At 40.7% G+C, this 27,047-nt stretch overlaps 1 protein-coding gene and 2 long non-coding RNA genes across 10 annotated transcripts; 1 reads left to right on the forward strand and 2 right to left on the reverse strand.

The window, feature by feature from the left end:
* Window positions 1-922, reverse strand: LOC146543243 (uncharacterized). The gene is made up of 2 exons (XR_014886719.1): window positions 566-922; window positions 1-438 (listed from the first exon to the last, which is right to left on the reverse strand). It is a non-coding gene; the product is annotated as an uncharacterized LOC146543243 (long non-coding RNA).
* Window positions 923-1,728: 806 nt separating this feature from the next.
* Window positions 1,729-27,047, reverse strand: ABCC6 (ATP binding cassette subfamily C member 6). 8 transcript variants are annotated; one of them, XM_085237130.1, is made up of 32 exons: window positions 26,578-27,047; window positions 25,747-25,923; window positions 25,271-25,396; window positions 24,517-24,654; window positions 23,596-23,721; window positions 22,983-23,044; window positions 22,052-22,183; window positions 21,113-21,319; window positions 20,080-20,257; window positions 19,523-19,684; window positions 17,872-17,964; window positions 17,095-17,298; window positions 16,323-16,469; window positions 15,392-15,491; window positions 15,055-15,124; window positions 14,256-14,382; window positions 13,609-13,785; window positions 13,023-13,190; window positions 11,693-11,876; window positions 11,185-11,248; window positions 10,396-10,516; window positions 9,323-9,530; window positions 8,471-8,781; window positions 7,538-7,737; window positions 6,773-6,899; window positions 6,120-6,221; window positions 5,244-5,390; window positions 4,560-4,718; window positions 4,164-4,330; window positions 3,528-3,722; window positions 3,051-3,199; window positions 1,729-1,989 (listed from the first exon to the last, which is right to left on the reverse strand). In XM_085237130.1, the coding sequence occupies exons 1-31, from the start codon at window positions 26,908-26,910 to the stop codon at window positions 3,091-3,093; spliced, it is 4,821 nt and encodes a 1,606-aa protein (XP_085093256.1). In that variant the 5' UTR covers window positions 26,911-27,047; the 3' UTR covers window positions 1,729-1,989; window positions 3,051-3,090. The 8 variants fall into 8 exon arrangements, 7 of the variants coding, with proteins under 7 accessions (XP_085093256.1, XP_085093257.1, XP_085093255.1 ...); XM_085237131.1 differs by having other exon boundaries at window positions 1,729-3,199; window positions 15,404-15,491; XM_085237129.1 differs by having other exon boundaries at window positions 1,729-3,199.
* Window positions 22,207-25,646, forward strand: LOC146543244 (uncharacterized). Its single transcript, XR_014886718.1, has 2 exons — window positions 22,207-23,682; window positions 24,526-25,646. It is a non-coding gene; the product is annotated as an uncharacterized LOC146543244 (long non-coding RNA).

The raw sequence follows: 27,047 nt of genomic DNA on the forward strand, positions 1-27,047 counted from the left end.
TCCATCTAAATTAATCTTTACTGCATGCAAAGATAACAAATACAGTTTTCTTTCCACAGAACGTGTGTGCATGAGCAGTACCGTGTAGTCTTCAGGGTGCCTTAAGGTAGCAGTACAGCTGAGAGAGATCTGCTTTTGGGTAGGAAGGAGAGGTCCATGTAGTGATCTCTGCAGGCATTGCTGTTGGGAGCAATTGCAGAAAATGATAGAAATTGTTGCAAGGTAAGATACAGTGTGTTTTCCTTAGTTAATCTGTTTTCATTGTTGTGCTTGTGTTTACACCTAATGCTCTTCTAGTTCCTGGACAGTTTCAAGACCTGGGTAAGTGACATCTAGCATGGCAGCTTGTGACATCCATGCCACTGACCGAAGCCTTTCTATGATCCAGTACAAAAGAATTTGATGCCATCCAGCAGTGACAGCTCAGGGCAATGTACACTACAGAGAAAGTACAGAGAAAGGGAAAAAATAAAAGAAAAAAGGTCACTATGAAATTCATGGATGTAGTGATGAATTCCAGCAGCTGAGCACAGTCGTGTAGCAAATGTCTGTTTCATCTACTTACTTTGCCTTGATGGCCTTGATGTTGATGCACATATTTTTATATTTTCCTTTGTGCTGTGAAAACTTGGGGGGGAGGAGTTGCTAACTGCACTGAGAGCGTGTATCACAATGAACAGTTCTTGTGAAATATGCGAGGTGGGCACCCTCAGCCAGCTGCTGTAGAACAGGAATTCCCTGCAGTGCATTGCTGGGGAATGGACCGAGTTCATCCTGTCCTCATCCTCCAGGCCTCTTCCAGGTGAAGAGGGAATCATTTGCCATAGTTGGTCATCTTGTGATTCTATAGACAGGGGAACTTCCTCCCTGCCCCCTCCCCCCCAGTCCCAACTTTGTTTTTCTTTCTGTAAAAGCAATAAAATTCATTTCATTCAGATCAGTGGAAAAACCAGAAATGTTATTTGGCTACGTTACTGGCAATTTGTTGTGTTTTGTGTAAAATCTGCCAAGTACCTAGTAGACCCAAAAATAAGTAGCCAGACTTAACATCCTTGCTCTTCTATAGAGAAAGGCTGTTTGCTTTTCCGTTTCATTCCATGCTCTGCTCTATGGATCACTTCTACCAGGAATATACTTCACATCTAGAAGAGCTTGTTCTCTTTAAAGGGGAAAGAAAAAAAAAAAAAAGCCTTTTCTGTGAGACTTGAATTCCTCATTTGTCACTTACAATACCACTTGGACATAAAACTGGGAATTCTTACTCATTTGAAACACAGATTGTTGGTTTTTTTTTTTTTGGTTACGTGTAGTTTGAAAATTCATTTTCTGTGCCGTTTCAGCACAGCTTTATGTGTGAAAGCTGATGGTATTTTTGCTTGCTGCTGATAGCTAAACAGCACCTGCTCAAAGATTATCAAAGTATATTTTGATTATTTTCTCCTTCTGTTGCCTTCTTTCTTCATTACCAACTTAGGATTGGAAAGCAAGCGTTTAAAAAATGTTTCTACCATTACCACATCAGATTATAGTATGTTAAAATATGTCTCCTTCAGAACTGCCCAGCAACACCAGCGCTTCAGCTTCTCCTTGACTCCTTGAATCCACTGATAAACCTCAAGGGTTCTCATGACTTATCTGATGTTTGAGTCATTTTGGCTCTGCTCTTGTGATACTCTATTTAACCACAAATACTGGTTTGGAGAAAGTAGGAAAAAAGAAACAAACAACTTTTTTTTTTTTTTTTTTTTGCTAGTATTTTAATACCAGTAAGGCAGCAGGCATTTGATTTCTCCCACTCTCCATCCTTATTTGTGATCTGAGCCATTTTAATACCTGCTTCTATCTTTATTGCAGCTTTCTAGCAAATGAAATGCTTTAATGAAGGTCATAGTAAACAGCAGTATTTCACAGTGTGATTTGCTCACCATGTTGTCCTGTTGCAGTCCTGAAGAAAGACTTGGGGGCAGCTCTGACAGCAGCTCCTTGGCGCTGTGGGAAGCCCAAGAAGACTTTGCTTCAGGCAGCCATTTTGGTTTGTTAAAGTAATACCTGAGAGATGTGGTGCCAGGGTGGTACACACAGGAGGTAAGTTTGCACTCAAGGAGAAAACCAGGAATGAACCAGGTAAAACGTGAACCTTTGCCCATCTGCCAGGCTATCACACTGCAGGGATCGGAGAAGGACACTGCCACACAAATTCATTATGACCAAATTCAATTTGGAAATACTGGTGTCCGAGTTTGGATGCAGTGTGCTGTGACTGGGGCTTCAAATACGATGAATGATGTTCTGCTGCCCTCTAACAGCTCAGTTAATATTTTCTTTGTCTAAGTTGGCTTTCTTTCAGGCAAGTTGTCAGCCTTCCACACAGCATGATTCAGTCAGATCCCATCCAGAGCAGATGAGGGAGATGGAATGGATCTGATCACTGGCTGTGACAACAGGCAGCACAGAGGCAGCTGTCTGCTGTCATGCTTAGTGGCCTCCTACTTTCTCTTCCCTCCCTCTTCCCCTGAGTTTTTGCACTTTGGATGACTCCATCCAGTTGCTGCTTGGGAGTCCACCACATTTGTATAAGAATAGTGCTTAGGTGAACAGTTCTTAAGACTTTGGCAAAAGGCTCAATTTGTTCTGCCTGGAGCTTCGGATAAACTGTAAACATTGTTTGCTTGCTATCAGTTAAAATCTTGCTGTCCATGAAATCTTGGCGTTTAAAAATAACTTGTATAATCCTTAAGTATGTCAGTGTATTCGGGCTCAATTTATAGCATAAATGGGAAATGCTGTGGTCCTTTGGTTAGTTTTCATACCATAAAAGCAGTAAGGTGTTTAAGATGAAGATTCTGACACTTATTTTCAAGTTAAGAGTGAGGCTTTGGTATTTGGAATCATAATAAAAACAGAATGGCTCAGTTTCCTAAGGAAATAACGTGTATCTCAGGTCTTCCCTTTTCATCTACCACTGTAGTTATAGCTTGAACAAGATGTAGTGGAATGTCAGGCATTTTAGAATAAAACCAAGATGATAACTCAATTAGCAGATCAATTACTTGTGATAGTGGTGGCATTATGGTGTACTCCATGACTCAGTCAAGCAAGACCGGATTCTTCCATTAGCTTGTAGAATAGTCCCTTCTGAGCTATTAATTGTTTCGGAGTATCAAATTCAGCTATCTGACCATCTTCCAAGACTAAAATCCTGTGAACAATAAAACAGAAGTATAAGTTTGGGAGGATACCAGCAACTGCAAGAAACTGAGCTATATGTACTTATTTCTGAAATAAACTGTAGTGCTGTGTGAAAAAAAGGGTATGATAGGGCTTGAAATGCATCGTATAGGCATAAACAATCTTCAGTTAACCTACTGTTGCCTAGTTGATGTAAGATAGCTCCTAAGATCTACAGCAAAGCTTTGAGGATTAAGCAAGGAAAGGACAGAAATGGAATTGTTCTCTAGGGTTTTGTCTAGTTCATACAAGCTGCCTGAGTTTTCCTTCCTCCTTAGGAAAGCAGCTGAAAATATTACCTGTCACAGTCCATGATGGTGTTTATCCGGTGAGCTATTGTTAACACTGTGCTCTCTTTGAATTGAGTTCTCAGGGCAGACTGAATCTGAAGATCAGTTTCTATATCTACTGCTGCTGTGGCCTCATCTAGAATGAGGACTTTGGCTTTCTGAAGAAGTGCTCTGGCCAGGCAAACCAGCTGCTTCTGACCAGTGCTGCAAGTAAGAAGAGAAATGGTAAATTAAAAGCAGCAGTCATTTTTTCCTGGGATCAGAGGACATGATTAATTTGAAATCAATAATGAGAGGGTGATTGAAGCTGGTGGCACTGCAGATAACAGTATGAAACACAAAGCTAAGAAAATGAAAGTTGTGTATTACTATAGCACTCAGAAGACCTGCAAGTATTTCAGCACATGAAGCACTGCACAAACACATGGTACAGTGATTCAGTCTCAGAGGTTCTCCACTCTCAGTTATTTAATGCTATCAGATATGCCAATCATGCAATAATTTGCTGTATGGGTATTGCCCCACCCCATCCTCCCCCTTATTTATTTACAGATTATAAATTAGACTCCTTGTCCTGCTAGTTGCATGTCCTCCTAGCCCACAGGCTGGTACAGCCCTACCACTGTCTTTCTGAAGATAAGGTACCTTAGGTTTTCCCCTTGGTCAGTGCACTCATATTCCAACTGCTCTGGCAAATCTGCAACAAAGTTCTTGAGCTGAGTCAGTTCCAAAGCTGTCCAGATGTCTGCATCAGTGTATTGGTTTAATGGGTCAAGATTCATTCTTAGAGTGCCAGAAAACAAAACTGGATCCTGAACACAGAGATAGATAACTCCTGAAATGAATTATATTAAGGGGCACTTTGGTTTTCTGTGCTTAGTATAAATCTGGCTGATTTTATATGAAATGGGAGACTAGAATGGTCTACAGGTTCTTTCCAACAGAAATTTCAGAAGGTTTTCCTTCTCACAGACTCTTTCTAAGCCCCTTCTTCTTAAGATTTATAGCTCTGCTGAAAAATTCTGTAAATTAGTTTAATACCTGGGGGATGACAGTTATCTTCATTCTAAGGTCGTGGAGACCTAGTTGAGCAATGTCTTGTCCATCAATTAGAATTGCTCCTTCTGCAGCTTCCACTAATCGCAGCAATCCTGCAGCAAGAGTAGACTTTCCAGCTCCTGTTCTTCCAGTTATGCCAATCTGTGAAGGGCAGTATAAATCTTTAATGTTTGTCATTTTTCACAGTTGGAAAGACCTGTCTGTAGCTAGTTGTTCTTGGCTGGTGTATGGCTTTTGAAATGGATGATCTTGCACAGATCAGTTTTGTAGGGCTGTTAAGATATTCTTAAATCATTTCAGATTTGTGATTGTTTCGTATGAAAGCCAATCTCAAAGGCCTCTAATGGAAACTATCAACTAGAAGGCTTACCATGTAGAACAGGGCCTTGATACAGAAATTTCTTTGAAAGTGAAGTTTCTTTGCTGTAACTCTGCTAATCTTCTGTGAAATGAAATTTCACCTGAAAAATGTATAGTGCATGGAACAATCCCAGAAACACTACTTTTTACTAGAAGGGGTGTACAGTGTGATTGACAAGAAAGGCTCATACCTCACCAGTTCTCATGCTTATAAGTTACTGATGCAGAGCAGGGACTGCATCTGTCCAGATCTAATCACTGCAAAGCATTGTTCACACTTCAGCTCTTCTGGAAGCTCTTACTTACCTTCTCTTTTCCATTGATGGTTAGGTTGATGTGCTTCAGAGCTAACTCCAAATTTGGCCTGTATCGTAAACTGTAGTTTGTAAATTCAATTCTTCCTTCAGTAAGCCAAACCTGACCTTGAAGTTTGTCGTTCAGAGTCCAGGGTGCCTAGACAGATGAAAAACTTGAGCAGTGTATAAAGCTGATTCAAATAACAAAGTGAATTAGCCTTATTGAAATGGGAATCTTATGAAGATGTGTATGCTGTATTCTTCCTGATCAATTTACTGTTTCCAGAAGAGAAAAAGGTCTCTAACTTTCATATTGCAAATGTGGCCTTTTACATTTACATTTGTGCAGAGATCCCAGTTACCTTAACTGAAAATAGGGATAAACATTTATTTGCATATCAGAGTTCTGATATTTAAGTGTTTCAATGAAAAGGTTTGTGTCTCTATACACAAGGCTGTGAAAGAAGTCTCATTTTGTCTGATATCAGGTCAGCATATGGAGAAATAATGATTATAGAACAAAAATGATTGCATTGGAGATTCTTAGTGGCTAAAAGGCTATCTAGTAGCCATCAGTTATCAGAATTGCATCTGAACTTGAACAGTAAATACATACTCCAAATATGGGCAGAAAACATGGCTCATTCATTCCAGGACTGTTAACAGCTGAAGCTATTTTAATGACAAATCTAGTGCTTAAGTGTTGTAAGGAAGTACAGTGATCTGAGGTTATAAAACGAGCCACGTCAGTTGGATTAAAAAGGCTGCAGTGTTTTAAAGGGAATGTGACATCTTTAGAAGAGCAAAAATGGGGAACAGTAAAATTGCTAATTTGATTGGCAGCAATGTTGACCTGACTAGCACAAGATAACAACTGGCTGGCTACCTCTTTAGGAGTCCTGGAGTATTCACTCACTCTCTCCACAGAAACAATGTTGTTTTCAATTTCTGTCCAAGAGCGCACCATCCAGTTCAGAACACCAGTTATCTAGCAGAAAGGAGCAGAAACACTAAGGCAGATAAAAGAACTTTGATGTGTGCTCGCAGGTACCTGTTATGTTGTTTAGTATTTACAAAGACAGCTAATTATGTGAGAAATTATCCCATCAAAGGCTAAAAAATAAACTTTGACAAGTCTTTGTGGTTAGAAGGCTTTGTTAAAGAGCCTCATCAGCTCCCTCTGAAATGCTACTGTTTGGGTGCTAAAAGATAGTGTGACTATTCCATAGGTTGTTCTGTAGCTAGTCTACAAGCAAATCAGACACAGTAAAGAACATACTTCAGGTGCTTGGAGCATTCTGTGACTTAAGTGTGAGGTCAGATGTAGGAGGAAAAAGACAGCTACTGCATATGTTTTATGGTCCCTTATATTGAAAGGGCTGTGTGCTCTGGTTGGCCTGGGTCAGCAGTGACAGCAGGGTTTGAGAAGAGAAGGCATTTAGAAAACTACAGAAAGAACTACTGACTTTTTAGAGAGTGTAATGGTAGCAGAAAATAAAATTTGATTTTGGTGCCATGTAAGCATGGTATTACTAGTACCTGAAGAGCATATGAAATGGAGAAGCCTGCAGTTCCTGGACTAAGATGTGTTCTGCCAATTGCTGCAAATAGTGCTGCAGACAATACAATGCCATTGCCTAGGAACTCCAGGTTCGTTGCAAGCCACCTGCAAGAGAAGATTACAGAGTTGTTGTTGGGTTCCCTGCTACTTTTTACCCCACAGTATCTTGTTTGTATCCACAGCAGCTCCACAATTATTTTGCAGTGTACAACAAAGACCTTGCCATGCCCTGGTTGCTGTTATCATCTGCCTTGTAGCTCGTGAGTGACTCCAGTCTCTGCAAACTGGTTGGCATGTGGTCTCTGTTAGGATTTTGTCCAAGGGCAGCTGGATGAACAGCTAGCACAATTTATTCTATTAATTGATCTAACCTTTCTTAATCTGCTACTTCTCAGCTGCTCATGACAGGTGGTTGATGGATTCTGCATATACTAAATGTCCTATGCGCTGTCATGTATGCACCCAGATAGGCCAGTTATTACTGTTGCTTCTTGCATTTAGGACGTTGGATGGTACCTCTAGCCATGTGTGAGCATGTGTGCCCACTCATACAACAGAGAGGGAGCACATTGCCAGAGAGGGGTGTATTATGAGTGATAAATATAAGAGACTGTCCTAACTTCAGATCGTTGCATCAATGTCTCATCTTCTGTGTACCTCCACCCCTGCCCCAAGAGCAGCCCTCTCCACTCACAAGGGCCATGGTGGTAAACTGTAATTTCTTCTAGTCTGAAGATTTATACCTGTCAGCAACAGCTCCAGGGAAGCATATTCTCAGATTCTCATCCACTAGGCAGTTGCTTTTCAAAATAAACCTCTCCTGGTCCTTGTAAGCACGGATCACGCTACTCCCCTGGAAGGTTTCTGAAATATGGGAGTAGATTGGTGATCTGCTGGCAGCCTCCATGCGTCTCAGCTGGCAGGAGGTGATGACATAGAAATGCTGGTACAAAGGGAAATGGAAAGAGAAGTGACTAGATGGTTAACATCTTTGTTGAGATGCTCTATAGAAAATTTGGAAAGGGCTCAGCAAGTACAACAGTACGTACTATCCTACTGTTATAAAACCTAATGGGCAGGCAGGAGATGCCCTTAAAAGGTGAGGTGGTGTTTCTGCCTGTGTTATGTCCTGTTGTCATTAAGAATAACCCCACAGTTGGGTAATGCAGGAAAGCAAAGGTGCTGTAACTCACAGAGCCTCTAAACTTATTCTTGCTTTCTACTGTAGACCAGCCCTTTGCCTGACTGAGAATGGAGGCATACTTGCACTTTTACATCCCTTCCTTTTATTTACTCTTACTTGGCAGAGCATTTGAGCTCAATACAGGAACTGCTTGGTATATATGGCTGAATTAAAAGCAGCACAGGAATGCTGAAGGAAAGGAAAAATGTCTTTGGTCTTAATATCATTTCATGTACACTAATGGAGATGAGAAATGTAGCCCCAGGGCAGATTTGATTTGGACAATAGAAACTTAGAAGTCTCTTCATTCCAGAGACATCGTGCTTTGGAAAGTTGAGGTGATGTGGGAAGAGTTGATGTTACTCTTGTTCAGATGCAATTGGAGATTATGAAACTAGTTTCTGCATGTCTCTACCCCTAAGAAGTGGGAGCAGGCGCTCCACAGAGATGTGGCTATGCTGTTCTCTTGTTTATGTATACTTTGAGCTCCTACCTGGAATACAGCATAAAAAGCAGTCAAGGGCACTATGGCTATTGCTGCCTTTGGTGTAGCCACTATAATCACAAGGTAGATCTCAAGCAAGTTGAACAAGAATCCCAGTAAGGACTTCAGCTTGTCAGGGATGATAGAATCAATGGCATCCATCTCTTTGGAGAAGCGGTTCAGCAAGTTTCCAATGGGTGTCTCCTCAAAGAAGACTGTTGGGGATCTAGCAACATTCCTCAGCAACTGCAGAAACAGCTTGTGTGAAGCTAAGACGCCGCCTAGAAAGATGGCTGCTGTGGACACAAATCTGACAACAGCTGTAATTTAAAAAATAATTATTATTACTGGATCTGAACAAAGTTACCTTAGAGATCCCTTCTGGGACATCATGACTTTCATTTAGTGTGAATGCTATATTAGTGAAAGGAACTGGCTCTCTGGTATAATTAAGCCAAACCTCAGGATCTGATGTTGGATACAAGGGTATTTGATGGAAAAATGTAGTTCTTCATAGCTGATTTTTGTCTTTTTGTTTTTTTTGCTTAGGGTCCAGGTCGTACATTTCCATCAGGAAGTGAAGACACTTTATCGTGGTCTGCTAAAAGACACAGAACACTTCTAGCATACTATGAGGTGGGATTTCAGGCAGTAACACTGGAAATATTGTTTAGATCCCTTGAAATATTCTTTTTGTGTATCAGAGCCTATAGTTGTAGGTCCCATGCCAAACTTTTAGGACTGGTGCCAAGAACCCAGGAGATGAAAAGCTCGTGCGTATGCACTTGTTTGTACTGTGAGGAAAACATCTTGAATATGGGAAATGGAGATGAAAACAACTGGGTAAGAAATTAAACAAACCTTGAATGACTCCTAGTGCACCAAAGACTCCAACTCTTAGTTCTGTGTATTGCTGTGTACCATTGTGTACAGGGTCTTCTGTCCACACGCTGAGCCAATAACCACGAAAAAATGATACACTTTGCTGACATGTGAACAACAAAATGATGTAGGCACACAGTGGTAAGCCTATTGCCTTCAAGTAGGCTGCATAAACTGAAGCATTAACCTAGAGTGAACCAATAAGGAGAGGAAAAAGAAAAAAGAAGTTGGAAGGCTTAAGGTTGTTAGAGAGGAAAAACAGCTCTGAAGCAAGGAATGATTTATTAGGGCATATCTACTCAGTTATATGTTTTGAACCATGGTATGTACCCTACTGACTGCCCACAGGACTAACTGCTGAGTGGCAGAGCTGAGGAGATCCCAATCTGCCTAATACTGTGCTCAGTGCAGCCCCTTTTTCAGATGTCTGACATCTTCTTCATCTCTAACAGTAGCAGTGTGTAGTTTCAGTGATTCTTTTTCTCTCCACATTTTACAACTACAGTGTGTCCTGAGTAGACATCCTATCCATGACTGACTCCTCCTAGCTGGAATCCCACATCTGCTTCTTTGCTTATATAGTACCTTCCTTGCCTTGGCCTTTTGAAATGTTCCTCACAAGCAAGATGAGAACACCCCTTCTCACCAGCCTCAAGAGTCTGCAGGCAGACACAAGGTCACAAGTCCCTTGTAATCTGTCCTTTACACCAATTCACCCTGACTGCCTCTGTTATATTCTCCCTTCAGGTCAATTTTCAAATCAGGATCATAATCAGGATCTCAAATTCTCAGGGATCATAAATTACTTTTTCTTCTCTCATTCCCATAATGTGTTACTACTTTTATTTTTAAAAAGGTGCTTAGATAGGGGTAAGTAGGGAGATACAGTTTGCACAGAAGGTGCTATATAAAATAATGCTGAAATGACTTTGTCTCAATTATAGGGCAGATTTATACAGCTCAGCTGACATTCCTGGAGCTGAACTTTGTAAGAGAGCTGACCCACCTACCATGAGTGGGTCAGTGATAAAGCGAAAAAGTGCTGTACTTACTCTGCCTTGCTGAGTTTTCTCTCCCCTGGTTAATCTTCCTTCAGTGACTTCAGCAGTAGTACACTCTTGACTTACAGGACTGGTCTTCCTTCCCATAGCCGGAGATTTGACTGAATTGTCACTTTATAAAGAAAACAAAAATCCTTTCAATTTTTAGCTAAGGCAGTGAGCCTTTTAGAAGGTATTTATATCCAGGAAATCTTAGCACCGTGTGTGTTTATTTGTAGAGAATAAAGTTGAACTGCCCTTCCTTCTTCCCTAGAGTGCATTTTCAATATTTCTTACAGTGGCAGTGCACTTTTCCCAGAGTCAAATGGAATGTGAAAGTTGGAGAAGCTTACTCATCCTTACTCATCTCCTCTATAGTCACTCTTTTTTTAAAGTTGTTTTTGGGGTCCTCCAGAGTGACCCCAGAAATTGTCCATATGTATTACAAGTGTTGAGCTCTGCTAAATGTAGCTATTAACAAGCAGAAGCTTGAGTGTTCACTGGCTGTAGCTGGTGTGAAACAAGTCAGACCTTACAGCCCTACTGGGAAGAGCAAGCAGATGATCTCCATGCCTAGTACTGAGCTCCAGGACAGATTCTGGCTTCAAGTGAAATATGGAAAAAATGTTTGTAAACATCCATATTCAAAAGCTGTTCCTTAGTTGTTCTTTAGTTTTGCCAGTTTGCTGTTATTAGTGAAGACCAATTCCAAACTATTTTCATACTTATTAAGAAACTCTTGTGTGTTTGTATGGACTTTCAGAGCAAGTTCTTTGGTAGCTGAGACAGCTTTAAGCTTACCTAAAGAGCTTGTCCTCTGACAGATTGTTTCTAGAGGTGATGGTGTCTCCCATGTCTCCTGTAGCTATAAAAATAAATGCACTATTTAAGTGCTTTTTAATACTACTTTATCCTGTTACAGTCCTTGAGAAACTGGTAAAAGAGAGAAAAGATTACAGATAATTGTTCATAAGGATAGAAATATCAAAGTGAGGCTTGAAAAATTGCATGTAAAGTGGGTAATTATGTTAAGTGCGTGATTGTTGTTTGCTAAGAAAGAAATTCAAAAACCAGTTTTGAGGTGATGACTCAGCTCATTTGACTGGCATTTTTCCCACTAAAAGCGACAGCTTACTGTGATGGAATTCCTGCTCAGAGTGTCCTTCACAGAACAAAACTTAAGATTGGCTTTTCCAGTTCTGTTCTCTTTTCGGTCTTTCTAGCAGCAGACCCCCAGTTCATTAAGTATAACATTAAAGAAACAAGAATGGTATGTCTGGGAAAAACAATTCCAATTAACTTGCATTACCTGGAAAACCAGAGCATGCCTTCTCTTCTGCAGTATTGTGTGACTGAAGAAACTCTGCAAAAGCCCCATTTTTCTGTGAAAGTTCTTGGTAGGAACCAATTTCTGCGATCATTCCATCCACCAACACAACAATGTTGTCCACTTGGTGCAAAACACTGATCATGTGAGTCACAAGAACACGAGTCTGAATAAAAGAGGGAACAGTTACAATTGTTCTGGTGTTCCCCTATTTGCATGAGTTGTTGCAATTAACTGTCTTCTAAGAAGACATCCTCAGAGCTGTAACTTTCACTAATGTGAGAATATTCTTGGTTTTTGTTCCTGTTACTTCTGAGTGTCTCTTTGTCAAAGTTTACCTTTGCAGCATGGCTTTGTAAGTGGAAAACTAACGAGAAAATCATGGGGGAAAAAAAAACCAACTAAGTGGAAATTATGAGTGGAGAGGTGAACCAAATTGCTCTGTGTCATGCATGGCATAAAAAAGCAAAGATCGGAACTGATGATCAGCACCATGTAGGAGGACCTTTTGAAGGGTTCACTGACCAGTCTAATGTTGATGATTCTACTCAGGCTGAAGCTCCTAAGGAGTATGATGGTAATGGGAGAGTCTGTCATGTTCATTGTCACTGATGTCAGCATTCCAGAAAGGAATTTGTGTCTGAAAACTTTTTCAGACTGAATAAAACTAGAGTGTCAATTTATAAGATGAAAAAAAAAAATAGAGGTGCCCCGTAATCTGTCATCCCTTCTTATGTATCTACATTTATCATCTGCGTTGTCTGACAGCAGAGAAATACCAAGGTATATCAATGCAACCAAGTGCAAAGAAGAGAGGAGGTTTAAGATGGATCTTAAGACTGAAATTTAAGTAATGAACAGTTGGGCGATGAGAACTATAAAGGTGCTGCCATCAAAAATGATTGGATGAGGTATTATGATAAAGTGAATAGATGCTTTTTCCAAACTATACTAGAAATAAATCCCAAAGCAGGAAAAATCTAATACTGATAGAAGACCTTAGAACAACAGCTTTGCTATAGAAGTAAGGCTGGAATTAGGCATGCGGTTTGAGTGAAGATAAAGGCAGCCTTTCAGAAGAACCTAACCTTTCAGTTTTCCTCCTCCTAGCTAAAATTTATTGCAAGACTTCTCTGCAATCTATGCAGCATATTGGTTACCCATGCCACTAACTAGTTTTGCTGCTAACGTAAGTAAAAAAAAACAAAACAGGAACCTTTGATAAAGTAACTCACATGACTGGAAACGTTTGTGAGGTCTTTATGATTGGATACATTTTTATGTCTTTTACAGTTCAGAATTTATAACAAACCTTGTCCTTCAGTAGACCATTCGGTCCAAGAACATGTTCAAAAATATGCTGTCCAACGTGGGCATCAACGGCAGAGAGGGGGTCATCTAGTAGGTAAATGGAAGACCTTTTGTACACAGCACGAGCGAGGCTTATTCTTTGTTTCTGTCCTCCAGATATATTTATTCCCTGTAAAAATGCATTGATACTGTTTATTACTGTGCTATGGCATAATTGTCAACTCGTGACTCCTTTAACACTTATTATTAAATGACGGTCTCTTTCTTTCCTCTCCCTCCCTCCCACCAATTGGGCTCCTCAGATACTGAGGCAGAGGCCTCTTCTCTTGAGAAACTCCACTCTCCTGCAAAAGAGGACCCATAAATTACCTGGATTTGTTTACTACGTCTGATGCATCTTTCATATTTCTAGTTAGCTTAACTATTAAGAGGTGGGCTTGAGACCCCTTTAAATTATAGCCCAACTTTTCAGAAATTCCTGAGTACTTGCCCTTGCAAATTTAATTCCTTTCTTGGTGTTTAAGCAGGATATCCAAAGTTGATTTTACTCATGTTTTGGTAACTTTTCCATGAAACTGGCCCAGTACCTTCTCGCCTATTTCGCTCTTCTGCCCTGCAGGGAAGCTCTCCAAATCAGGTTGCAATGCACAAGCATCAACCACTCTATTAAACCACGTTTCATCCATCTCCTTCCCAAAGAGAATATTATCTTCCACTGAAGCATTCTGTATCCAAGCTTGCTGGGGGACATAAGCTGCTGTGCCCTACAAAAACAGAAATAGAATGTTATCAATCTCTTTTTCGTAAGTACAACTTGACACTGTGTGAATCTGTCTTTGAAGAAACAACTTCCCAGTTAGCTTTATGGAAATATGCAATGATCATCACCACTGAGAGGCTTCGGAGTGCTTTGCAAAAGAAAAGGGTCTTCACCCTGCTCTTTTACAGAGGAAGAAACAGGTGCAAGTGACGTGACTAACCACAGTGCCACTGTAGCTCACTGTCAGCGTGGGAAATGGAACTGGGTCTCCAAAGTCCTGTTCCTAGTCCTAAGAGTCAGGCTCATTAGGTCTTAAGCACCTCTATCTAATCAATGATTAGATATAGGCTGCTATGCTATAGTTTTTGTTCATATTCAGCAGTGAATTTTCATCAAGTACATGATGCCTTAGTTTATGCCTCACTGTTCTTGAATATAGCCTAATTAAAAGCAAATGCTCAAGGCAAAATTTACCTTCATAGTCACACAACCATCCATCTTTTCCAGGTCACCGAGTAACGCTGACAGCAAGGAGGACTTTCCAGCACCCACTTGGCCAACTACAGCAAGCAAGGAGCCTTGTGGTACGGTAAGATCTATCCTATAGAGAGAAGAGACCCCCTCCCTCAATCACTCTGACCACCTTTTAAACACATTTTCTAAAAGAAAACAAGCAAAATTATTGCTGTTGTGATGCAACAGTAAAAAAAATGCATGCTTCTAATTTCATATAATTTCACAAGGTTACTCTTTTTGTTACGCTAACATTTTTCAGTAGCACAGGATTCATCCCTTCAGAGGCATGTTCAGCCAGAAAGTCTTTGTCCATATCTGCGTTTAGATTTCAAACCAAGATTGAAGACACAGAATCCCACTCTGGATACAAACTAGCCCAAAATACTGGATAGTATTTCTTCTCTGAAACTGCAGCGCCTTTTGAAATAAGCATGTAGCAATTGTATGCCACCAATTCCACTTCTTTTACTTAAATTAATCTAATTCCACATTTCAATGAATAATTGTGTAAGTACAGTCTCTATGTATTAAGGCAATATCTAGATACCGAGACCTTATTCTGTACTCCTATTAAAACAGGAATAGAAAAAAGAATCCATTTTATCTGACTTAATTTTCGGGATTCAATGTGAAATATGAAGGAGACTCAGAAAACTCTATGTATTCTACACTACTTTCTCTTTGGGCTCTGAACAATTCATTCGTTCAGCTCTCACTCTGACCTACGGAACTGAGCAGATTAAGCTTAAGACTGTACCTTCTAAGACAAGGAGAAGTGTCTTTGCTCCAGCAGAAACTTCCATTTCTTACAATGATACTTGCCTGTACTAAAATATGAGGAGAAATAGAACATTTGTAAATTCAAAAGTAACTACAGAAAACATACCTATGTTTCAGTATGTACTTACATAAAAACCAACCTTAAGTATCAAAAGAAGGGGCTGATTACCAGACTAAATTTCATTGTTAGAAATTACTAGGCCTCAGAAACAAAATGATGGTGAGGGGCAAATAATTTTCTCTCTTGACTATGGCAGACATCAAAGTAGAAGCTGAACAATGAACTGTTCCTCTTGTAAGACAACAATACTAACACAAAAGCTCACCACAGTCAGAAGTGTTTCTGTTTGAGCTTTCAGGATTCAGTTCTTCCAGATTTAGAAAAGCTGCTAAGCGTTTTAAAGAAACTTTGGCCTGAAATGAAGAAGCACACAAACACTAAGATTTAGAATAGAAAGGGAACTACAACTAAAAGACTTAACCTGAAAACCCACTGAAGACTGTTGACTAGGTGCTGTGTTGCAGATGCTGTAGGCTTAGATGGACAAATGCAACTCTTCCCTAAGTTAATTGCCTTTACTTTCACTTAGCTCATCAAAAAGGTTTGTTCTTCCATGTGTTTTTTTCTTCTGTTCACGTTTGAATATTAGTGCTTTTTTCTCCAAATACATCTTGCAATTCTTTTAGCAATTGCTCCTATGTATGAAGAGTCATAACAGCCTTCTTGTGGTGCAAAAGAGAAGTGCAATTTCCCAATTTCTCACTGAAAAATGACTTGCTTTTATCTCTGGCTTGGCCTAACAAGGTTTCCCTGATCTGCCATGGAGACTTTTCCCCCACTGCTCTGATCTCTTGTGATTAAAAGCGGAACTAGAAGCCCATCTCACGTCTACTGTTGCTTGTGATATAAAACTAACAATTAATGCTTCTAGGAAAAGTGAAGCACAGATACTGCCCAATGGAAAAAACATTAGAACCCTGCCTTGCACAACACGATGCTTATAAGACCCTGAAAGATTTAAGAACTACTCCTGGGGACTATTTTGTCATATGGAGCCTTTCTGAAAAACAGTACTTAAAAAATACTTTTAGCTGCAAGTCCTTGCACTTCACTGTTTCAAAATAGCAATTAAATAGCTGACCTGAGTCTCAAACCCATTAAGACATTCCTATCTTTACCTTTTAATAGTGATATGTAAAAAAGCACTTGTGGTCAAAGAAAAAGAAACATAGCCTGCAATTAACCTGGACAGCAGCATTTATGGAGAATGGCAGGAACGAGTGCGCAGTGTTGAGAATGTTGATCAGTGTTAAAGATACAAAGGCCTTCTGAGCATCCAGGATGTGTGTGTTATCCACCAGGGTATAGACAGCAAACATGACAAATGCAATCTGGAAAAAAGCAAAGCAAAACCAAACCATTTGCTTCAGGCAAGGAAAAGAGAATGATTCATAGTTGGCAGATCCCTTTCTAAATACTCTGGAATTAATTTAGTTAAATCTAGGTTATCATCCACATACATTATACTGCTGTTCTGCAAATGTCACAGGTGTGGTCTTGCATGTTGGTGATAAAACAAGTCTGATCATTTGATGTTTGTTCTGCTTTAAGGAAGGTTTGGTGCTGCAATCGCAGCAAGATAAAAATGTGGCCATCTTCCATTAAAAGCATATATGGCTGACCTGCCAGTCATATATGTACAAGCAAAAGTGGCTTGTGGGGTTACTGACTGTGTTATGAACTCTATGTAGCTGGAGGTCTCCAGATGGTTTTTACAAAGCAGGATTCATCTGCTTGGAGCACATCATGAGACAAGGTGAAGCATTAACAGAACTGTTAGGACAGTAAAAGTCTGTGTGGCTGATTCACTGGGGCTCAGCTCCTCCTGTGAGACCACCAGCTACTCCATGCATTTATTATCTTTAACTGTCCAACAGGAAAAATCTGTCCAGACAGTACCACAAAGAGAAGTGGAAGTAACAGTGCGTGTTTTGTGTAGGAAGATGAACCACTCACCAGGAAAGTTGATGAATGGAAAGAAGCTAAAGATGCTGAAAAGAGAATCTGAGATCTTTTTAGAGCCTGAAGTTCTTGCTTCCGGATAGCATGCACTTTCTCCATGAAGGTTTTTTCCCAACCGTAGAGCTTGATTACTTTAATGTCACTAAGAATGGCATTGGTAAGTTTGGCCCTCTCATCTTTATGCTTCATCTGGGCCTCCTGTAATAAATGTTTGAGTTTGTCATTTAATAGGTTGAATACATAACTGAGTAATTATTCTGAAAAAAACACCTTAATCCTGCCTCCGAGCTCTGGATAAATTTCCCTGCAGTTGAACTGTGTTTGAACTGTGTATACTCTTTTGCTTGTAAATCTTTGAGGCTGGGGGACATCTTGCTTTTCTTCTTTAGAGCATTGTTTTACTGGCAGTAAATACAAAACCAGAAAAGTTCAGCAAACACAAAGTAAAAGAAGTAAAAGGCAGGTGAGCTTACTGTAAACCTCAATTAACTTTGTAGGCTTTGAATTCTCCTAGGTTACTTCAGAGAGTCATAGTCATCGTGAATAATATATATTAACCCATCACTTAAAGCCAGATGATGGTGATACATACCAATATAAAGCTTAACAACCTGCCTATTGTAATCATCAGCCTTCAATTTTTTCTGTAGCGTTGGGTTACATGTAATCCTTCCCCAGGAAAGCATGGCAGCCTTTAACTTAGATTTTAAAGTTGAATCCTAGCATAATTCATGTTAGTAAAAAACTTCATTTTTATGAAGCAAAATGTACCTGGAAATGACTCCTCTTCTTGGTGATCATAAAATTCAGAGGCAAAAGAAAAAGGAATACAGCAATTGAAGCCAAGGCCGATGGCCCAAGGAGCTGCCAGGAGAAAAAAGGAAAGTGGAGGAACTTCTGGTTTTACTATACATGACAGTCTGCTCCCTCTTGCTCCATTCCTTCTTTGAAACCTAGTCTAAGGTTTTTCTCTAGGTCACTCTTTGCCTTTCTTGGGAGTTGAGCTGCATAAACACTGTGGGTTGCTAATTCTCCAAGCAGGGTAACTCCTGTCATCGTACTCTGCTGAATTTATTTGCTTTCCTTTTAGGAACTGGATTAGTGTTGAGAGAGATCCAGAAGCACGCTTGGTGGTTCAAGTCATTTGCTTCCCACCTGCTCTTGGATTTATCAAGGAGGACATCTTGTGGCTGGCATATGGAAGTGATACCAAACAAAAACAGGCTTTGTTTAGAAAACAAACTATTCTTGCAACATAAATAACTCAGTTTGCCTGAATTTACATCAGTTAGTGAGATGAAATGGCAGCCATCAAGTACAGTGCCACATCCTCTTGGACAGCTCTTGAGTTCTTAACTTCCACCTTCTTGTGGTTTAGTCACATCTCTGCAGACAGCTTGCATTTGCTAGAAATGTGAGTGCTGATATACTAGCAGACAAATGTATTCCCTACACAAATGGTTTATAAACACTAGCAAACAAAGTGTTAATTTTTATAAGTTAGAAAAACTTAAAGCAATCTGCATGTTGCCACTGAAAACTCTCATGTAACTCAGTACATGCAAGTACATTCAGTTTGGCAACATCAACAGAAAAGGCTGATGGACTTTAAACTGTTTATACCATGGCTACCAATTTACTTTCCAGGGTCACGGCACACTGCAGGCACCTGGCACTAGTCCATCCTACCTAGAGGAGGAAGGTCTCAAAGGCCTCTGGAAAGCTCTTAGAAATTGTCTCTACTGTGCTCATACTTCCAGTTTGCGTGCTGCCAAAAACAGGCAAAGAAATACAACCTTATCCTGCTGAGAAAATACCATACATTGCATTAGGGGAAAAAGGGATCTTTCATATTAGCATCACTTATTCTCATTTGGGTTTTGCTCTCTCCTTGCAAAACTCCTTGATATTCAGCAATTCAGCATATCCAATTCTCTTTTTGAATATCTTTGCTTCTGTTTCTTTCACTGATCTTATGGTAACAAACCTTCAGGATGAAATATATCAAGTTGTTACCATAGACCATTTTTCTTTATGTTCTGTTACTATGCAGAAGAGCTGTGACTGCACCTAGAGCCTGCATTGGGCCACTACATTTTGACTGGAACGAGAGCAGGCAAAGGAAAATTGCAGGTAGAAGTTCATCAATCAGCTCAGAACAATTGTAGTCACATTTTTTTCTCTAAAAGAGACTGAATACTGAATATACGGGTAAGAAGACAGTCAAGGATCAGGAAAAGACTCCATACCAATAAAAATAACTTCTGACAATAGAAGTGAATTTTCCATGCTACACAGATAAAAAAACATGGCAATTTCAGGTTGTTCAGACCAGCAAACTCTAAAACGAATTCTGAAAAGTCCTTTTTCCTTTGATACCTAGAATGGAAATTGATTGCTATGTGCTGTCATCATATTTTACCTGCCACAGGAAGACAAAGCAGATGATAATCCGAATAGGAGCAAGCCAGGTTCCATTAAAATAGATAATGAGATCCATTAGCTTTTGGACATCAACAGATACCAAATTAACAATTTCACCTACTGTTACCGCTTTCCTTGATGCACTTGACATGATTAGGATCTGAACAGGGTAGAGAAGAAAGTATAAATCAACACAACAGCTTTGATCCAAAAATCAAAGAACTTTCTTTTCCTTATAGAGAAGAAAAAAAAAAAAGGTCAAATTGTAGGTACTGAAAATGTGCTGATGCCTGAAATATGTGACTTCACTTGAGAATGAAAAATTTACTCCCTTTCTCAACTATCTTTCCTTTTCTTGTCTTTCCCTTCAGAGGTAAGATCTAAAAAACAAACAGTAAAATACCTCACACACTATTCAGAGATGAATATAGTACAGAATTACATGCTAGAGGTAGATCTCTAATAGCATATTGTTGAGAACAATGTAACAACATCACAATAACTAATGTTAGGCTAGGAAAAAAATGAAGTTGAAAAGGAAGCTTACAGACTTACCTTCCTGTATACAAGCCCTGTTACTGCAGTTTTCAATCTCAGACCCAGAACGAGACACATGTACATATATCGTTGTTCAAATAGAGTCTGGAGGCAAGCTAAAAGAACCAGAATGAAGGCATAGAAATAACCATGCCAGCTAGGGGCCTCTTGATTTTCAATGAACTCAAGGAAAAGGCTGCAAGACAGGAGCACAATATTGGTTAATCTATGTAGAACTGATGCAATGTCAGAAATGAAATAACACCAGCAATTTTTCTGTATTCTCTAGCTGACCTTTGTCAGTAAAATAGTAGAAGAGATGGGAAAACTGCTAGGTTTCCTGTGTCTGCAATATCTTGTTTTTGACATTTGACACTCTTGGTTTTGAAGTAATCTCTGATCTATCTCAGCATCTTCTGAGATGTGATTTTTCAATGTGAAAGATGGCTCCTGAATTCTGTGAATTTGTCAGAAATATGCAAATAAGGAGTGAGAATCTAAGGAAGTCATTGAAATTTCCACAGCTTCTTCTAATGACTGAGAAGTGTTTTTGCCTTTGAAAACATATTGCAATGCAGGTTTGTGTTGTACCAACATAATCCACAAAGCGTAACGATCAACTAACTAAAGATGCTACTTAAGATGTGTAGGATGCTCAGCTGTATGCCTTATGATTAGTAAAAGAACACAGAGCTGTGAGTCTACTGCCGATTGCTGACAGCCTGTGCAATGTATGCAATACATAGAATCACCAAATAATGCTTACTCCGGTTCTAGCAAAGTTGTCACAAAGTTTAGGGCAACTGGTCCTTTTCACATAGCAGTAAAGAAATGTACACAGCTGTAGAAAGTGACACTGAATTGACTGTGGGCTTGGAATAAATGGTAATCCTGCTCCTTTCAACAGCAATTGGAGATTGCAAGAGCTAAGAGTCTGTTTATCTACTTCTGTGAGTGCTGACATATATTTCTCTGGGTGAGCTCATGCATGCAGCATCTTATTATACATGTGGTGTTTCCTTTGGGAAATGAATTCTAAATAGGCACATACCTCAGTATCTTTGGAATGGAGAACAAGAAGACATCACATATAACTAAGCAGAGGGTGCTGAGTAGGAAATAGGTTCCAAACATGCTCCAAAATGCTTGCAGCAATGGCCCACTCTGACTGTGCTCTGACTGCAGTAGAACCTCTGTCTCTTCAGCTTCTGCAGTATCAATCTTCTGACTCTTTTTAAAAGTAGCAGACTCCATTTTTCTAAAGAAACAGTGGAAAAGCTAACTGCAACTGAAAAGAATTGCATCTTGTGTTTTCAAAAAATCATGAAATATCTCAGGCTGGATCTTGTGCCTTGTCCAGTATAAATGCAGGTCAAAAAATGATCCCTCTCATCAGAACCAAGCTTCTAGGAATTAAGAGTTGTTGTTCAGCATATTTCATCACTTAGGTTTTGCACAAAAATACTCTCACTGTTTACCCACTGAATACAGAAGACTCCCACATTTTTCTAACAGCCAGTCAACATAAAGTCTGAGTAACTACATTTTTCTTCTTGTTTAATAGCCAGATAATTCAGTAGGATGAAATCTTTCAAATCATCCTTTGTCTAGATGGACAGGATGCTTCCATCTGTGTTGGAAGCACCAGCAAAGCTCACACTGAGAACCTGAATATGTACTGAAGCTGTCTGGCTACTGTGGTGGATGTTTCGTACCTGGAGATGAACATCTCCAGTTCAGGCTGGACTGGGCTCTGAGCAACCTGATCTAACTGGAGATGTCCCTTTTTGTTTCAGGGGAGTTGGACTAAACAACTTTTAAAGGTCCCTTTCAACTAAAACGATTCTATGATTTTGTGGTCTATCCCTCTGTAGGGAATGGAGGAGCTTCAAGTCTGTTCAGAGATGGCATACCAGTCCCTGCAGGCATATTTGTTTATAGCATCTAAAGGAGAGAGAAGTTCATGACACACTCTAGATTAAGTACTCACTGCTTCGTTCTGTTGTTATACTTCTTCCACTCCCTCTCAGCCCAGGCAACAATTTCTTCAGAGGAGTCCTGTTTCCTCACTGACCACAGGTCATCCACTCCCAAAAACTGCCGACAACCTTTCCAGACAAGCCTGGAAAACACAGACAGTCAATAAGTAAGCACAAACGTATTCGTTGCACATGTAGTATTTTCAAAACAGATGGGCCTTAATTCAGTGCTCCACACTGAATTCTGTGAATACTACTTAGGAATATCCTTTCCCTGAATACACATGAATATTTAGGAACAGCTGTTTTGCTATCTTCTGTCAGCATTATTATTATTTGCAAGTAAGCCCTAATTCGAAGTTTAGTTGGTACTGACAGCTGGGTCTCGGGCAGAGGGGGACAAAGTTCATTTTAACTTAATTTGTGGCTAAGTGAAAGAGCGGAGGCATTAGCATAACTGACATAGGTCCAAGGTATGTATTTATTTTACTTCTGACTGCTAAGCAGAAGGCTTGGGCAAAATCATCTTCCAGTATTTTCTCTTTGCCCAGCACTTGTTACAAGAAGGTCTGGCAGGCAGGGCTGTGGCTGGTGTACAGCGATCTCTTGAGATTGCTGATGTCTATTTGAAGATTGAAAAGGCCCTGGACAGGTAGCTAGAAGTGAGGAATTGTCTGGAATCATAAATTTGTGTTTTAAACTATCTTGAGAAAAATAAGCTACGTTTTATAATTTGATCTTGAGAGAATACCTCAAGTCCCCAGAGAAGGAATTTAAAACCTCAAAACCTCACTACATAAGTTAACCTGGGAGCAGAGCAGAGATGCTTCAACTGCTTCTTATCTACACCCTCTCTTATGCTGTTTTTTTTTTCCCTTTTTTTTTTTTTTTTTTTTCTTCCTGATATTACAGCAAAACCATGTCTGTTCTGTGTTTTCTTACCCAGAGAACCACCAGTATGTGATTTTGGACAGAAAAGAGCTGCTGGCTTCTGGACATTGATTCTGATGGGAGGAAAAACATGGATGATATTTATATGCAGAAAAAGGAATGTGTCATATGATATCCCTCCTGCACTTTTCCAAGAAAAACAAACAAAAGGCTACCCACCCCCCACTCCTTGCCTCTGACAGTGTAAATGTGTTGTGAGGGATCAACAGGACTTTGGAGAATTAGACTTCAAATAACGTCTCAGAATACCATCCTTCATATCCAAAGATATTCACTTTCTGAAGCACGTAGTTCTGCCATGCATGTACCACAGGTAGAGGAATGTACTGGTTTACTGAAGACCAGGCAGAAGCAAAATAAGCTCTATATGCTGATTTCAGTGAAAACAAGCAAGAGTGTGGATAGGTCACTAGTTTTTCAAAACACACAGAGAGAGATGGAGTTGTTATCCCCAGTTCTGCTGGTTACCTTTTAATACCATTGGCCTTTATACAGAATGATGTATTTTGCACCTCTCAGTTAATCATGTTCCTGTGTATCCCCAGAAGTTTAAACTTACTTGAGCAATGAAGCAAAGCATTATGAAAAGCTACATTATACTTACAGAACTGTTGACAGCTTTAGTGAAGAAGGGAGGGTGATCCACTAAGCAGAATAACACAAGTTCACCAAGCACCAGGCTAGCATAAAGGTAAGTGGAAACATGGTGGTAAAAGTCTTCCAAGAACCCCTAAGAAACAGAATACTGCTGAGAATGAAATCAGTGGGGAAAGATGGCTTCTTCATACTCTACTAGCCATAGGCTCTGAGTTTTTGTTTGAAGCGTGGGTTTATTTTTTGTACTTACATTTATTTAAATTACAGTTGTGTAACTATTGAAATAAGTAACTCCTAGAACTGGAACACCAGAAGCTTCTGAATAATGGACTCATTTATCATTTACAGTAATGCTTTATCGTGACACTTCACAGCATACTTGAGTCAAATGTCTACACTGCATAATTGTTCAGAGAACTTGCAGAGCTTTGACGCGTAGATTGTGCTCACATAGTGGGATAAGTCACTGACAGAATGAAGCAGCTGCTGGGGTTTATAAGGGTGTATGGGGCTCCATAAAAGGCTCATTAATTAATTTTGTGACCAAGAAAGACAAAAACAAAACCAAAACAAACCAAAACAAAAAAAACCCAACAGGGTAAAAGTCTGAATATTTTTTTCATAGCAAGAATTGGTGAATTGTTAATTGTGCAAGAGGTCTGGAGCCTGAGCATAAGGCTACACTTAGTAACAGTGTTTACATTCATTTGCTTTTTTTTATATGTGAAATCTGATGAACACTCAGAAAACCATGCTCTGTCTGTATTGAAAGGGATAACATGAGTAGAGATCAGACTCATTAATCGTTTTTCTTAGCACAGACATTAAGAAAAGAATTCAGTTCTCCTCACTATCAATGAGGCAAAAAGAACCATATTGTTCAGAGCCTTCATACCCTTTCAGGTTAAAGAAGCATGATTTCACTTACTCTTTCCAGGCCATGTTGGATTTTGGAACTAAACATCACAAGTGCAGACAAGAATGTGAGCAGCCAATAAATCAACATGATGCCTGAAGACTGGATGCCCATCATTCTTTCTGCTTGGGTAAGGAACATGGCAAGGATCTGTGAGGAAACAGAAATACCTCCAGGTAAATAGCTGGTAGTGAAATGCCAAACATTACTATCAAGTTAATGGACACAATAAAGCAAAATCAGTTTCTTGTCCAAACATTTCAAGGTGCTTAGAGCTGAAGTATTGTAAGACTAAAACTGAATGTATTATGAGCAGTTTGCACTGCAGAATGTCACTAGTGAAAGAGCAAGTAATAAAACCATAACTGAGCCAACAGGCTGGAAGGCTCTAGGCTATGAAGGAGCCGTAACAGAAGGGGAGGATAGGCACTTAGTCAAAAAGAAATCCCATTTCATTCATTAAGAGCCAACCATACTAACTGATGTACTGTGGTTGTGGGAAACGGGATCTTGCCCTCTTATAAAACCTCCTTGTAAATATTGCTGCTTTGGCTCTTGGGAGGTATACGCAACTCACAGAGCTATGTAATGTAGCTGCCTCAATTCATCCCCTGCTGCTTCAGACAGCAGAAACTCAAAGAGCAAAGCTCCAGTCTTATATTCCCCACCAGCTATCTTTGTACTCAGACACTCAAAAACAGGGGAAATACCAGAAGTACCCCCAGAAGGCTAAGCTGGGCCACACACAGGACAAAAGAAGAATTACCATTGTGATCCCCAACACTGCAGGGCTAATGAAGAATGCTGGAGTCCGAGGGATTCCTTGGCTTATTTCCCATAGTACAAAGAAGACATTAGAAAAACACAGTATTACCAAGAGGAATCCAAGGACCTGGGGCGGAGACAGCAAAAACATATTGGAATGAAGTAAAAAGATACTGGGCCAGCCTACTGAACTGATTGCTCCAAGAAGGCTGGGCTGTAAGACTGAAGAGCAGGTTTGAGACAGACAGCATTATGGAAAGTAGCAGGAAACTTTATGGAGCTACAGGGGAAAAAATCTTGCAATAGTTATTCCTGAAGATTTACTTGATTTGTACTGATGTGACTTTTACCTGAGTGAATAAATGTCAATACAAACACAGAGATGGATCATCAGAAAAGAGTTAATGATTTATAAAAATTAAACTATGCATCAAAATTGCAGTAGTGTTAGGATCAAATCCCATCCTCCACTTTTACCACTTTGATTTTGAAGATGTGGGACATCCTGATATAGCCTTTGTTTTTGTGTCGAAGATACAAGTAGTAGAAGGGAAAACAGATCCACAGATAGGCACAGGGGATCCAAGCAAGGATTGTGATCTCGAAGCACCAGGTAAATCTTGGGCTGTTGGTGTACCACGTCTGGTTCCAGTCCTGTCACAGAACCAACACAGAAATTAAACAGTAATGCTAATGTATGCAGAATTTCACCAGCCAATGCAAATTGCTCCTAGTTCAACTAAGATGATGTTAAAGAAACTTAATGTGGAGTTTCAAATGTGAAGAGCATTTGGCAACAGAGCTGCCGGAGACAATGCAGCAGCATTCTGCAGGGAATGGAAATGGAAAGAGGAAAAAAGGGTTTGAAAAGTGCTAGAGAAAATGAATCATCTATCAGAACTAAGGAGGACAAAGAAAAAGAGGAAATTTAAGTGGAATGCAGAATGAGAAATAACAATTTTGGAATCAAAAAAACTATTAGCATTTGGGAATGGTCAGTAGAGAAACCCGGTGCAACAGAGATAAGAAGTGTCCTGGAGCATGAACTGCATCACAACTGCATTTCCCCAGCTGTCTTTACAATCCGATAATAACTTCTCTGACCGGGGGCAATCAGTCCGATGCCAAAGCTTGAGCAGCCCGTGGGGAAAGCTCGGCCGGCAGCAATTCTGGCAAAGAAGGCTGGGCGGTTGAGTCGGACCGCCGTTGTCGTTTTGAGTGAAACGGATCCGCGCGGCAGCGCCGAACCGGGGCCGTGCTTCAGCTCGAGCCAGCGGCGCCCCGGGCCGCCGGCGGGCCCTCACTCACCCACAGCCCGGCCGAGGAACCGCACAGCCGGCCCGCCATGGTGCCCGTCCGCCCCGGTGCCGCGGGGTGCCTCAGCGCGGGCGGGAAAGCCGCGTCCTCGAGCGGAAAACGGCGGACAGCCCCGCGCCGCCAGGAGCGAGGGGAGCCGGGCGCCGGGGCGGCGAGCAAAGTCCGGCCGGGCGCTGCCGGAGGGCGAAGGGGATGGCACCGGCCGCGGGGGCGGGAGGCGGAGGTGAGAGGGGCTGCGGCCGGGGCTCTCCGGCTCGGCTTCGTTTGTGCGGCCCGAGAGCGGCGGCGCTCTGAGTCGCGGGCTTCACTGCCACGGCGCCGCATGGGAATCGCCCGCCGCTCGCCACGGCCCCGCTACGGGATGGGGACGAAGGTGTCGGCGGGCAGCGGGGCCGCCGGGCCGGTAGAGGGCGGCATCGGTACGGCCGCGCCCCGCCCGGCCCTTCCGGCAGCGCGGCGCT

Source organism: Meleagris gallopavo, chromosome 16 (genome assembly GCF_905368555.1).
Source record: "Meleagris gallopavo chromosome 16, MGAL_WU_HG_1.1, whole genome shotgun sequence".
Lineage (NCBI taxonomy): Eukaryota > Metazoa > Chordata > Aves > Galliformes > Phasianidae > Meleagris > Meleagris gallopavo.

What these genes read in the sequence shown, in the direction of transcription:
- ABCC6 (XM_085237130.1), bottom strand. Translation starts at nt 26,910, where the DNA reads ATGCGGCGCCGTGGCAGTGAAGCCCGCGACTCAGAGCGCCGCCGCTCT. An exon ending in GTTCCTCGGCCGGGCTGTGG is followed by an intron (nt 25,924 to 26,577) that starts GTGAGTGAGGGC and finishes GTTCTGTGACAG; the next exon opens with GACTGGAACCAGACGTGGTA. An exon ending in CCTGGAGCTGTTGCTGACAG is followed by an intron (nt 6,900 to 7,537) that starts GTATAAATCTTC and finishes CTTCTCTTGCAG; the next exon opens with GTGGCTTGCAACGAACCTGG.